The sequence below is a fragment of the Helicoverpa zea genome, chromosome 8, assembly GCF_022581195.2.
Source record: "Helicoverpa zea isolate HzStark_Cry1AcR chromosome 8, ilHelZeax1.1, whole genome shotgun sequence".
Classification (NCBI taxonomy): Eukaryota; Metazoa; Arthropoda; class Insecta; order Lepidoptera; family Noctuidae; genus Helicoverpa; species Helicoverpa zea.
In genome coordinates, this window is record NC_061459.1 from 11,266,520 (window position 1) to 11,280,744 (window position 14,225).

The 14,225-nt window shown below is 38.0% G+C and overlaps 2 protein-coding genes and 1 pseudogene across 3 annotated transcripts; 2 read left to right on the forward strand and 1 right to left on the reverse strand.

Annotated features, from left to right (window-relative positions):
• Positions 1 to 659: 659 nt before the first annotated feature.
• Positions 660 to 3,073, forward strand: LOC124632296 (annotated as a pseudogene).
• A 649-nt stretch (positions 3,074 to 3,722) lies between these two features.
• Positions 3,723 to 4,878, forward strand: LOC124632293 (60S ribosomal protein L21). Its single transcript, XM_047167078.1, has 3 exons — positions 3,723 to 3,876; positions 4,071 to 4,207; positions 4,503 to 4,878. The coding sequence occupies exons 2-3, from the start codon at positions 4,079 to 4,081 to the stop codon at positions 4,851 to 4,853; spliced, it is 480 nt and encodes a 159-aa protein (XP_047023034.1). The 5' UTR covers positions 3,723 to 3,876; positions 4,071 to 4,078; the 3' UTR covers positions 4,854 to 4,878.
• Positions 4,879 to 5,779: 901 nt separating this feature from the next.
• Positions 5,780 to 11,724, reverse strand: LOC124632283 (ubiquitin carboxyl-terminal hydrolase 46). Of its 2 annotated transcripts, none has more exons than XM_047167058.1 (8): positions 11,502 to 11,724; positions 11,219 to 11,299; positions 10,525 to 10,741; positions 10,337 to 10,417; positions 9,898 to 10,091; positions 8,601 to 8,858; positions 6,418 to 6,576; positions 5,780 to 6,109 (listed from the first exon to the last, which is right to left on the reverse strand). In XM_047167058.1, exons 1-8 carry the CDS (start codon positions 11,544 to 11,546, stop codon positions 5,999 to 6,001), a joined length of 1,146 nt encoding a protein of 381 aa, XP_047023014.1. In that variant the 5' UTR covers positions 11,547 to 11,724; the 3' UTR covers positions 5,780 to 5,998. The 2 variants fall into 2 exon arrangements, with proteins under 2 accessions (XP_047023014.1, XP_047023015.1); XM_047167059.1 differs by having other exon boundaries at positions 6,418 to 6,561; positions 11,502 to 11,723.
• Between the last annotated feature and the right edge of the window lie 2,501 nt (positions 11,725 to 14,225).

The following is a 14,225-nucleotide window of genomic DNA, read 5'->3' on the forward strand; positions in this document are numbered from 1 at the left end:
TGACCAATCCTCTCAAGTCTGCTCACCTTTCTGCATCTAAGAACCAGAACAGCTTAACGGTGTCTAGCGAAGCGTCTAATGATGTCGAATCCAGCGGCATTGTTCGTCCTAGCGTTGATTTCTATTGATCGATAATTTAGTTATTTCCGCCAATTCTTAGTAAAAGCGCTGTATAATGAATGACTTACGTATATTTGACGTAACTTTCACATATACATAATTAGAAAATGAGCAACCTGCCAAATTGACATTTACTTACTGTAATCATCACAAAAAATTTAGAAATAAATGATTATTCTTTCTCGTTATATCGGGCAACAGCCTAGTTGACCTCGTCAAACCTCGTTCTCCGGGATCCTAGAGACAGGAAACCTGACTTTATGGCTGTGAGACTACCTTGGGGGACTACCCTATCAAACAAAAAGTAATTTAATTCTTTAAACTGGTCAGTAAATACTCATAAACGAATTTTGATGGCAGCACCTATGAATATATGCCATATTTTTTTAACATTTTTATCTTTTTTTTTGAGATTTTTATCTTTTTTATACGGTGAACGTGGGACAATTTTGTATGGATTTTGATCAGTCTTCTTTAACATATCTTCCGAAATCCGGAGGAACTCGCCATGACAAGATGGTAACCCCAGCCATGGACCGGCCGCGCCAAGCGTTGCCGGCTTTACCTCTTGGTACTTATTTGTTACTTTTTGTTTTGCAGAGTGATAAACATTGTATCTGGTGATGGAGTTCGAGTATGGGTGGAGCAGGGATGGTTGGAAGGTGAACTATTGGACCTAGTTAGTTAGTTACTGGAGACGGAACATTTAATAGCTTTAACGGCATTCCATATGCTCAAGCTCCTATTGGAACTCTCAGATTTAAGGTACCTTTCATATGTAACGCAAAGTAGGTTTCTGGCTTTCTTATTTTAAATCTTCTTTGATTATTTTTAGGCACCGCAACCACCTCTTCCGTGGACCGGAGTTCTAAATGCAACGCAACATGGTTCAATGTGTCCTCAAAGGGATCCATTAACAAATGTATTAATTCCTGGCAACGAAAACTGTTTATTCATAAATGTATACTCGACAGACTTAAAGCCTCTCGATCTTATGCCAGTCGTAGTATTTGTTCATGGAGGAGGCTTCAAAAGTGGATCTGGCAATGTCGACCATTACAGCCCTGATTTTCTTCTCAGAAAAAATATGGTGGTAGTCACATTTAATTATAGATTAGACGCACTCGGTTTCTTGAGTCTCGGTACAGAAGAGGTTCCTGGGAATGCGGGAATGAAGGATCAAGTTGCAGCTTTGAAATGGGTATTAAAGAACATAAAATATTTTGGAGGAAATGAGAACAAAGTAACCCTTATGGGTCAAAGCGCCGGCAGTGCTTCAGTAGCGTTACACATAATTTCTCCTATGTCAAAAGGACTTTTCCGTAGGGCCATCGCATTGAGTGGTTCGCCATATAATGATTGGGCCTTATCTTTTCACCCTGAAATACGAGCTTTTGTTCTGGGTAAGGATCTTGGTTTTGAGACTGAGGATCCACAGCAGCTTCTCAAATTTCTTCAATCTGTCTCTGAAGACAAATTAGTAGACACTAGTCCCAATATTCTGTCCTTCGAAAATTATACTTCAAATAGGTTAAAAATGAGTCCATTTGTCCCTGTTATCGAAACTTGCTATGGAAATAATAGTTTTCTGGCAAATAACATTTTTAAAGAATTTACTCATATAAACAAAACCGACATTTTGTTTGGCCACACAGACCAAGAGGCAGTTACCCTAATTGAAACTATTACTTCGACACTTATAGAACGCTATAACAAATACCCTGAATTTTTTGTTCCTCAAAGTTTTAAATGAGTTTCTGCCAACACCGATTTTGAAACTATCGGATAGAACATTATTTTGGAAAGAAGAGGATTGATTTAAACTCTACAAAGGAATTCATAAATTACGCTACTTAGGGCCAGGCCACAACAGTGCGTTGCGGCGTCGCATCGCAAAAACAACATTGCACAGCTATGCGATTAATATGATATGCGTCGTTGATTTTTGCGATGCGACGCCGCAACGCACTGTTGTGGCCTGGCCCTTACTGTTCATTTACGTATGACGCCGTAAATTTTTTCTTGAGATTGCCTATTGTTGGAAATACTGTAAGATATATGTATAAGTTTTCCATGGTATCAAGTAGGTAGAAATGTATATGGTGAAAAAGGAATACCATATGGGATCAATGGCGCTGCCCATTTGGATGATTTGGCATATTTATTTGATCCAAAAACTTTCAATTTGACTTTAGATGCTGTAGAATTCAGTCTTATAGACCAAGTTACTACAATTTTTGCCGACTTTGCAAAAACAGGGTTAGATAAACTTTAGATGGTCAATATTTTTATTAAAATAGCAGGAATTAATCTATTCATAATGACGGCATTTTTCAGAAATCCAATGAATAGTTCAGGGGCCCGATTCTCCTAAGTTAATAATGTCAAAATCGAATAGAAATCGAATCGCAATATGATCGCAATAGCAGTTTTAGCCATATCTGGCATTCTGCTACTAATAAAAGACCAATCGTATTCGATTGACATTTGATTGGTGTGCGATTGGTCTGCAATTTTGGTGATTTTGTCTTTACGGTAGTTTGCTGTACAATCATTTTGCAATCGTAAATCATTTGCAGACAAAATGATTCATTATTGAATGACAGAAAAGGATAAAAACGTTTATTTCAAAGAAAAAATAGCGGAATGCCACATACGCTTCAATCGTAATCGAGTCGGGATTGGATCTCAGTCGAATCGAGTCGAACATGAATCGTATGTCGCTTAAGTAAAATTAGGAGAATCGGGCCCCAGCTTTCGACGTCACATGGCCGTTGTTTAACAATAGAACCAAGCAATACATGAACTTAGGAAACAATGGATCACAAGTCATAACTACTCTCTCAAGTGTTAATGAAAATGAAGAATTAAACTTTTGGGAAGAGTTCTATGCTTCCATTGGATACTATCCATAATTGCTATTATTGGCCAAAATAAAAGAATTAAACGATAACCCGTATTTTATTGTCACTAAAATATTCTTATGCATATTCGATCAAATCGTTAATAACGAACATAAGCATGAACTCACGCACTCTGTACCAGCTTATGAGTATGCGCGGCACTCTAATGCCTTCCTATTAATTAAATTGTGTAAAACATATTACAAATTGCCCAAAATTGACAGTATTTAGAGTTAGAGAGCGAAATTAGTTTCACACAAGACGTAGTAGCGCTGTACAAGTAATCTTATATTTCTAGTAAACACTATAGATAGGTGACAAATCCGCCGAGGCAGCTGCGATCTATTAAATTGCGCAGTATCAAATATTCTGCAAACTTATTGACTATATAGATAGAGTTAATATAGTATTGTCTCGGTAGAGCATATGATTAGTGCTTTCAAGCAAAGTTTTATAATATTCGTATAAATTCAGAATCACGACGAAAACTGTAGCGGCTCTGTAGTATTCTAATCAGCTGTAATTTTATACTCAAGGGCGCGGACATCACTTTTTGTATACTCTCTGCATGCCATGCAGACCACTTGATAGCGTAGTGCGTGTGCCTTTATGTCTCACCGACATTGGTTACAGAAATTGAAAATAATTTTAACAAATACCTCGATATTTCCTTAATTATATTAATAAGGTGATTTTATTGTATGGATTTTTCATTTTCAACGCCAAGAATCTTCGCATCTTTCTTTGACTCTGATTGTCTGAGGTAGATTTTATACCATAGAGTCCATCCATAGACATACTACCATAGACTAACATAACCTCTTTCTTTATCCGTCAAGCTTTGAAACACAAGGTGAATATCTAGGAAATTATTTCTAAATATTACAAAATTAGATTAATAGTTAACTTTTTGTGCTCGAATGCATTTTAAAAAAATTATTTAGTGATACATTTAAAAGTTTTTATCAATACTTGTTTATAAAAGTATTTTTCGGTAATCCACGTGTTGTGCGCTACGGGCGGTTATAGAAGTGTGATTGGTTTCAGGCCCAAAAATGACGAACTCCAAGGGTTATCGTCGCGGAACCAGGGATTTGTTCGCCCGCAGATTCCGCACTCATGGAACCATCCCGCTGTCCACGTACATGAAAGTGTACAAAGTCGGCGACATCGTTGACATCAGGGTAAGTTTCTCATCCAATCTTTGCTTGAAGAACGAAGAACTTCAGTCCTAATTGACACATTGTTTGAATAGTGCAAAAGACATCTACAACTAACATAAATATTAGTTAATTGTTTATGAAGATGTAACTGAATACAAAATAAGCTGTTGAATATTTGTTATTATTGGATTACAAATTGTATGATCTTGGTATTTGACGGGTGTTTACATAGTACATATTCCCTAAACTTAGCTTGCCTGGTCAACATAGAATGTTTTAATTACATGTTTCTGACCGTTAATTCATATTGTTTTAGGGTAATGGTGCAGTCCAGAAGGGTATGCCCCACAAAGTTTACCACGGAAAGACTGGCCGTGTATACAATGTCACACAGCACGCTCTTGGAGTGATTGTGAACAAGCGTGTCCGCGGAAGGATCCTACCCAAGCGCATCAACGTCCGCATTGAACACATCAAGCACTCCAAGTGCAGACAGGATTTCCTCAAGAGGGTGAAGGAGAACGAGAGGCTCCTGGCTGAGGCCAAGGCCGCTGGCAAGATCGCTAACCTCAAGAGACAACCTGCCGGACCTAAGCCCGCTCACATTGTCAGTGGTACTGAGAAACCAGTGCTATTGGCTCCCATCCCCTATGAGTTTGTAGCTTAAAGGAAATAAAAAATATTTTTAAGGACCTTTGTTTTTTTTTATTATTTCAAAACTTCTAATCCCTATATCAAATTGTCTATCCATAAGACCAAATGAAGGCCTGTACCTATTAATAGACTTGAAAATCTGGACTGATTTAGTCTTTACCAGTTTCATGAAAATATCAGTCTCTGCTTGGTGCAACTCCAACGCAGCTGTCTATAAGAACATGATTTGAGAAGAGCACCAGTTGCAAAGGGGACCTTTTGAGCTCTGGTGTACAAGTTGAGAAGTGCACCAAATGCGTCAAACCCCTGGAATCGAACCCTACTCATACTAAGTATTGTCAGGTTGATTCTTTACCCACAGGGTTACTGTGGCAACTGCCAGTCGCTACCTTCTAATTTTCGTGCATCGTCAACTTCGCTGAGAGTTGAATCGGTCTTTCAGCTTGTGTCTGGACCAGATTCATATTGTTGGGAGGTAATCTTAGACCCAGTTCACCATAAGGGCCGATGTGATAGCGAAATGAGACTACACTGTTTAGCTTATCCAACTTGGTTGTAGAAAAACACGACCTAAGTAGGAGGTACCCTTATTCTATGGTCTAGTGCTAGTACCTATTCTAATCTAAAATTTTAAATAAAAAGGAGTGGGCGGAGACGAGATGTTTGAACAACGTACCTAGTTCTTCTACCTGCCCTGTTAAAAATTTTATTTGACGCGGGCGCAGTTTACCTTCCGCTTCCATTCCTACTTGACATTATGTAGGTACTGACATTCACTCCCTTCCTATTTGTCTCCTCTGGAAAAACCATCTATCTTTTCTTTGGTCTTCCACCATCTCCACAACCATGTACGTTCATACGTTACTTTTTGGTAAATGGAATATAAAAAGTAACTTATCAGATTATACTACATACAGGTAATAATAAAAAGAAAAACAATTCACGCGGAGAAGATCACAACGTTTTATTTTGAAATGAAATATATTTACAACTGTATGACCATTAAAAAGATGAATAATATATATAATCAATGATTGGAATTAAACGACTTTTCAATAATTATATGCCTTTTCAACTTTAACAAATGTGGCATGATAACATGATTTATTATAATCACTATCTTAAATAATTTAAATTACTAAAATTAATTGAATAAACTTAACAACTAGCATCTCTAGATTGATAAAATAATATATATCCTGTCTCTGAAGATTTCTGTATATCAGAAGTTAGGCCGTAGAAGTCTTCTATAGCAGAGGCATCAATTTTCTGAAAAAGATAAATTAAAAATTGGCATTCTTCCATACAAGTTTGCACAACAATTAAACACTACTTCTTGAGGAGTTCCAGTAGCCCTGGCTGAGTTTGATCATACAGTCATGATAAGTTCTTCTGTGTTTCGGAAGGCACGATAAACTGGTGCGTTGGTGTGGAGGTCAGATAGGCAATCGCTTCTTGTAAAACACCAGTACTCAGCTGCGTGCAGTTAAACTGGAAGCCAATCCCAACATAGTTCGGAAATGGCTAGGCAGATTTAGAATATAAAAGATGAAATTATGATAAGCATTCATACTCACATCTACCATATCGTCGTCGAAGAGAAGCCAGAACCCGTGGCTCTTCACAATACTGATGTAGTGTCCCCGATTGGGGCCGGAGCCACAGTGTACTACCACGGCCACCAAGTCGTATAACCTGTCTGGATTTACCGCGTCGTCCGACTGTAAGGGAAAATGCTATAATATATGTATTCAGTTGTACTCAATTGCTCTGTTCACAAAATAAATTACTTTTTATATTATTTGGCATATATTTTATGTATAAGTAGGTCCGATGCATGGATTATGTGAAAGTCAAGATTACGGCAGATATATTATACAACAGATGTGAGATATTCATCATCAGCCTATAGCAGTCCACTGCTGGACATAGGCCTCTCCAAGTGCACGCCACTGAGATCGATTTTCGGCTGCTCGCATCCAGCTCCTGCCAGCCGTCTTGCGCAAGACATCACTCCACCGTGCCTGAGGACGTCCTACACTACGTTTGCCGAGGCGTGGTCTCCACTCTAGAACTCGTTTACCCCAACGGTTATCGGTTCTTCGGCTAATATGGCCAACCCACTGCCACTTCAGCTTGCTGATTCGGTGGGCTATGTCGATGACTTTGGTTCTCTGACGGATTACCTCATTTCTGATGCGATCCCTCAGAGAAATACCAAGCATAGCTCTTTCCATAGCCCGCTGAGCGACTTTAAACTTGTGGACCAGCCGTACCGACAGTGTCCACGTTTCGGCTCCGTAAGTCATGACAGGTAGGACGCACTGATTGAAGACTTTTGTCTTTAGGCACTGTGGGATCGACGATGTTAGGACTCGACGTAGCTTCCCAAATGCAGCCCAACCCAACTGAATTCTCCTATTCACCTCGTCCTCAAAGTTGTTTCTACCTAACTGCAATGTCTGCCCGAGGTATACATATTTCCGAACAACTTCGAGAACGGCGCCGTGTATCGCAATCGGTTCCGGTAGAACATGTTAATTGAACATGACCTTGGTTTTGTCCAAGTTCATCCGTAGGCCGATGCGTAGAGAAGATTCAGCCAGGTCGTTCAGCATCTGTTGTAGGTCCTGCAGCGTTTCCGCCATGATGACGATGTCGTCAGCAAATCGCAAGTGAGAGATGTGTTCGCCATTGATGTTGATGCCGCGTCCTTTCCAGTTCAGCGTCTTGAGCATATTCTCCATTGCATTAGTGAACAGTTTCGGGGAAATAACATCCCCTTGTCTCACTCCTCGATGCAACGGTATGGGCCTTGTTTGCTGATTCTGTACTTGGACGGACATTGTAGCGGCTTCGTAGAGACATCTCATCACTTGGATGTATCGCCAATCTACTTGACAACGCTGCAGGGACTCCAGAACAGACCAGATTTCAACCGAGTCAAAGGCCTTGTCATAGTCCACAAATGCTAGACACAGGGGCTGATTATACTCTTCGGTCTTCTGTATAATCTGCCGCACTGTGTGGATGTGGTCTATGGTGCCGTATCCGCTCCGAAACCCAGCCTGCTCCGGTGGTTGGAATTCGTCGAGTCTTCGCGCAAGTCGGTTCGTGATCACTCTTGAGAACAGCTTATAGACGTGGCTTAGGAGGGAAATGGGTCGATAGTTCTTCAGCTGGGTTTTGTCTCCCTTTTTGAAGAACAGGACGACAACACTCCTACTCCACGCCTCTGGAGTTCTCCCTTCGAAAAGGACGGCATTAAAAAGCTTCTGGAGCTCCCCCAGTACGGGCTTACCTCCCGCTTTTAATAGCTCTGTTGTAATGCCATCCTCGCCAGGGGCTTTTCCATTTTTGAGCTGTCTCAGAGCGATCTCGATTTCGCCACTGCTGACTTCTGGCAGGTCTTCGGTGAAATGGCGTGTTAATGTGAGATATGGAGAAAACGTACTGCGCCGACCTCAATTAAAATTGGGATAACGGCGAGAGGATGATGATGATGAAGTACAGTAATTGGACAGAATTAATACAAACGCAATTAATTTAAAAATTACGGTTCTTGTTTGAAACTCCCCTTAAATACATATTTATTTTATTCTATTCTTAGCTATTTCTTGTTTGGCCTTCGAAAGAAATACACTTTCTATGAAAATGTTAAGTGTCATAAGAGCTTGGTTCATGAGATAAAACTTGGACAGTGATACTTTGACCTTATACTAAAATATGGGGACAATATAAAAAATTCAATTAAACTTACCGTATTAAACAACCTGAGCTCCAAAGGGAATACGACTCGATGGGACACCTTGATATGCCTATTATACTGTTCCATATACTTAAATCTTTTAAGGTGTAACGCTAATATGAGTGGGAGTTTCTTCACTCGCATACGCTTCTGGGCTTCTTGGTAGCTGCTACAGTTGTCACATTTGAATTTGTTGTCGTTACATAGCGTTTCTGTGTCGCTAAAGCATTTTAGACAGTGGGTTATGCTCGTGTTTTGACCGACGTCCACCTGTAAAGAGGTAAAAGAGTATAATGTAGCTACTTGTAGAAGAAACTCTATGACGTATGTTTGTAGGGTGGGTTTTGTAACCAATGACGTGTATCTACGCGAAAGAAGCGATAAGGAAATTTAGGATTGCAGTAGTCGCGAAAAATGATCTTAGAGGTGGATCCAGACTTTGTGAGGCGTGCACCATGAACGACGCCCAACTAATTCCCGTATCAGCCGTACATGTTGAAAAAATATTGCTCGGGTCGAGCCATCCTTCGCAGTGCATGCTTCGCAAAGCCTGGATACAGGCCGCATTGCGCGCATTGGCTGTTACTAAATCGAGCGAAGAATCCGCTAGTTTGAAAGCGCTCTTACATTAACTCTGTCACTAACACAAAGAATATTTGCAACATACAATATTGCTTTTCCTCGTCTCTATTGAGGAATAGCCAGCGAGCGGATTATTAGTACAGAAGATCCAGGGAAATAATTTAGCGTTATCATTGTAACACTAGGGAAAATATTTTTATGACTAAGTGCAGCAATTGGCTAAATTATGGCCAATTATATTTATTTTTACCGCGAGTTCTAATCTAACACGCTACATTATTTTTATCACGCAATGTGATACAGCAATTATGGATTTGTGCATTATTATGATTACGATCGAATTAAGGAGCATGCTATTAGAAAGGCTTATTTTAGACCACATTGCCACAGTTCGAGATAATACGAAATTCTAATTTTTACTTAGATTATAAACAAAGAAAAAAAGAGATCCTAAGGCATTGCAAATATTTTAGATTCTACAAGAATTTTACTAGAAATGGGTGTTTGTCTGGCTATTTGAGATGGCTTTCATTGACACAATTTTTCTTCTCAACTCTTGCACTCTTAAACTCTTTTGCACAATTCTGCAGTTAATGTAAATAGGTTCATCTTGGGTTTTGAAAATTTGAAATACCAGACTCTTTTAGTAAAGAATAACCAGTAGCTAGATTAAACATCAAACAAGTATCATGCTGTTATGCTGAAATAAGAAGCTATTTAAACAAACCTGTAAATCAAAGAAATGCTCGTCCTTGCTGCTAACAGTTTCACAGTTGAGGCACCGAGTCTCACTGGTGAGTGTTCCCTGGAATATCTCATGCACCCACGTGGGTTCAGCACTTTGTGGCGCGGTCCCGTTACACGTGACGCTCTCGCCAGACACATTCTTTTGTACTTTCAGGGTGCTTTGATTGCGTTCAGCTGAAATTAAGGTATATTCTAGTGGTATTGTATGATGTTGGAATTAGCATCTTTATGAATGATTGTGTTTCTTAGATAGTCAGAAGAATACATGCAGGTCTTTAGTGGATCAAAGAACCAAATCTAGAGTCAAAAAAGATTGGCATAGTACCCATGAAAAATACAGCATACTATATATTATGGTCTTAGGGTGGGTTGAAAACATTATTTGTTGCTCAGAAAATTATTACTTGAGTATGACTTACCTAAAATAATTTCATTTATATGATTGATCAGAAAGTTGAGAAATTCATGGGCATCCTGTTGCATATAATTATCAAATTCCTCTGTAAGAAAACATAACATTCATATCAAAACACAATAAATATGCTTAAAATAACTTTAACTAATATAAGTGACTTTTTCTAAAGACTAAAAATAATAAGTCTCTTACCTTTTTCTTTCCTCAATCTAGCAATAAACTTTTTAGGCGCTATGGAACCTACTTTCTTCTTTTGAGTGGCAATACTATAAAATAAGTCTGCGAGGCATGTTAAAAGGGTCTCTTTTGTTCTCTTATTCTTGGCCTTATACTCTAATACCTTCTCTCTGAATGGTCGACAGAAATACAATGCTTGCAACACTGAGTTACTATAACATGTATTGCCAAACTGAAAAAAAAAGTATAATAAGGCTTGTAAATGAGTCACATTCAAAATTTCTCATTTGTTTTCCTTATCTAACTTAAGAGAGTTGTCATGTAGTTTATTTCACATTTTCCATACTGGATAAGTTCAGTAATTTGGCAGGCCTGTCAGTTTATATGTTCAAAATATAAGAGGAAAAACCTTCCTTTTATCAGATAGCTACTAGTCATCTGCTTCTGAAATTTAATCAGGAAAGTGATAATGATGATAAGAATAGTTCTTATCTCAGTCAAATTCATCACAGTTCTTGTTACTGGTCGAGGACACATTAAAATATGTCTACAGGAAATGTAAAAGTATTAAACTGAATCCCATTGAAGGCTATCTGATGATAACTGCTAATACTGCTACTATATGTTCTTAAATAATTAGAAATTTGACATGGTCCTTAGGCATTTCTTGTCTTATAGGAATATAAACTTAAATATTTAAACAACTTACATTAACTAAACCAAAATAATGTTCATTCGGTGGGAACTGCTCTGACCCAATATCTCTTTCTAGTTGTGATATATTTGCGCCCTGAAATGAAAACGAAACGAATTAATATCGCCAATCCATTAAAAATGCCGACATTTATCAGATGCTGAAAACCAATGTATACTTTCATCGTAGTACATATTTCAAGATCATGCCTTCAAAACCAATACCTTAACCCATTCCTTAAACTGCGATCGCAATTAAGTGATTAATTAACATATAATTGAACATGCATTTCTCTCACCATTCTATGTTGGAAATTAAGGCCGAGATCCTGACATATTGACATTTGCAATTCTGTTTTAGCAACTTATACACTGAATATACGGTTGTCTCGGCCAATTATATACAATTCACAAATGCTCTGCACTTAATTCTGGAAACATAATTGGAATTTCTTTTGGAAATGGGCAAAATAAGCACAACAGTTACGATTATGACATAACCACAGACAAGCGAAAACGTAGAGTTCATCTCTTTTTCGAGCAGAGACAATGGTAGACCTGTAGCCTTATTCGCTAACTCCACTGACAGCTCGCAGATATCATCAATTGGTAAAGTGTACATCAGTAAATTGTCAAACAGCTATTTTCTTATTCGCTAACGCCAGTTACCAAATGAGATGACGTCATCAGCATCGACACAGGCTGATATCCACCATGACTCATTTTGACAGCGGTTTCTGTATCGATAAACGTTATATTGCGATTCCGTAAGCCCAGTGGACATCAAATTGATAGCCAATGTCATTTTTTGAAATACACTACAAATAGCAGTGTTTTATGCCTCATCACTGGGATGTCTATACTATATTGTTGCATCAGACATATTAGATTTCTCTAATTTTGCGATTCCAATAGAAATACAAACCCTGAGTCGTTTCCTTTATTTTTTGATAGTGTTATTTTTATTTGTATTATTTTAATTTGTTTTATCTTTCTTTGTGTGGAATAAAAATTTCGCGTGTATTTTTGCTGGCATTTGTGGAATAAGAGACAAAACGAAGTTTATCCAGAATCCAGAAACGTCGTATGCGAGATTGCAATAATTCTCTGGATTTACGGGAGAAGGAATTAATGGCAAATTTCCGTATCAACAAATCAAGGTTTCAGCGAGTTTCGGCAGAGTTATGTCCGTTTCTGTAACGTGCTCAACAAAACACTGCTGTTGCAATTGAGCTAAAAGTAAGAATTTATAACGTAAAAAGTTAAATAAATACCAATATTACATAATTTGCAGCATGTCTTAACCTTCATTTAGTTAGTGAGGTAACCGATGCTCTCAATGTATGGGACGACCTACTCAAGTACGTAAAGTTACCTTCCTGTAGTGTACCAATTTTTGTTTTGCATGCAAAACATAGGAATCTACGTATCAAAATATTGTTTACGTTGTAAAATTTATAATAACTACAATACTCACAATATTCTCAGTTAAAATATTGTTCAACCACACGGAATTTTAGACACCAAGTTCACACACAATAGAAAGCAAATACTGAATTTTACCGCCACAGATTGTTTTTAAACATATAACACGCTGAAAATAAAGCGTTCTCTCAAACGTAGTAATGTAATGCTAATAGGGTATTTCCTACTTAGCAGTATAATAGTCGATAAAAAAATAGAGTTGTCAAGTTGTCATCGTAGTTTTGGCGTCAGCAACCGTGTAACGATATCCACCGATATCCACTTCATGCGATACAGAATACCAATGTTTTGAACTTATAGGTTGACATCAAAGTTCCGATGACAACTGAGGTCAGTTGACATCTGAGAATTCGAAAGTTAGCGAATAAGCCAGCTGAAAAGTACGAACAATGTAAGAAAAATAAAAAATCGAAAATCGTTTTAGTACTGTCCATTTTTAAAATTATGTAAATCTTGGATTTATTTAACCCATTACAATAATACGAAAATATGGATATTTAAGCTTTCAATACGTTCATTTATTTTGGAAACCATGAACTTTGGTTTAAATAAAGAAGATGGATCAAAATTGCCCCACGTCCTATAACAATGTGACGTATCTCAAAAAAAAGATAAAAATGTTTAAAAAAATATGACATACTCTCTAATTCATTTTTTTTACACCTTCATACGAAAAAAATGCTTTAAAAATTGTTCAGGCGCTGTTATGAAAACGTCGTTCATAGAACTATTAATGGACTATTTTATTAAATTGTTTTTTTGTTTGATAGAGTATACCTCACAGGTGGTCCCATAATCATCAGGTCAGGATCTGATGATGGAAACCCTGAGAAATTCAGGGCAACTTTTGAAAGTTGTAGGCATGCGCAGAATAAAAACTTGACTATAAGGTGTATGTCTTATAACAATATGCAACAGTGAAGATTTGGAGCTGACCTGATGATGGAAACGAAAGAAGGTCGAGGGAACTCGACAACCGAATATGTAAACTACCTCGTGTTTGGGCTTGTATTATTTGTATTGAATAGACCTTTACAACAGTGAAGGTTTGGAGCTGATCTGATGATGGAGACCAGAGAAGGGCGAGGGAACTCGACAACTGAATATGTGAACTACCTCGTGTTTGGGCTTATATTATTCGTATTGATGAGAACTTTCCACTTATGCGGATAGTGACAACTGTGCTTGACACTGAAAAGCCAAAAAAAAAAAACTTTTTACAATAAAATAAAACAGACTCCCAAAAAAACTATTCTTAGGAGCATCGGCCTAGAAGTCGGTGGGGATATAAACTTAGGTACATCCATTAGACACCGACTTCTGAGGTAGTTTACATATTTTGTTGTCGAGTCCCCCCGACCTTCTCTGGTCTTCATCATTGGATCAGCTCCAAACCTTCACTGTTGCAAAGGTCTATTCAATACAAATAATACAAACCCAAACACGAGGTAGTTTACATATTCACTTGTCGAGTTCCCTCGACCTTCTTTCGTCTCCATCATCAGGTTAGCTCCGAATCTTCACTGTTGCATAGTGTT

Excerpts from the sequence above, each read along its gene's own strand:
- LOC124632293 (XM_047167078.1), top strand. The coding sequence starts at position 4,079 with ATGACGAACTCCAAGGGTTATCGTCGCGGAACCAGGGATTTGTTCGCC. Across the intron at positions 4,208-4,502 it reads GCGACATCGTTGACATCAGG|GGTAATGGTGCAGTCCAGAA; the intron begins GTAAGTTTCTCA and ends ATATTGTTTTAG.
- LOC124632283 (XM_047167058.1), bottom strand. The coding sequence starts at position 11,546 with ATGTCAATATGTCAGGATCTCGGCCTTAATTTCCAACATAGAATG. Across the intron at positions 8,859-9,897 it reads AGCATTTCTTTGATTTACAG|GTGGACGTCGGTCAAAACAC; the intron begins GTTTGTTTAAAT and ends ACCTCTTTACAG. Across the intron at positions 6,577-8,600 it reads AGCTCAGGTTGTTTAATACG|CATTTTCCCTTACAGTCGGA; the intron begins GTAAGTTTAATT and ends CATATATTATAG.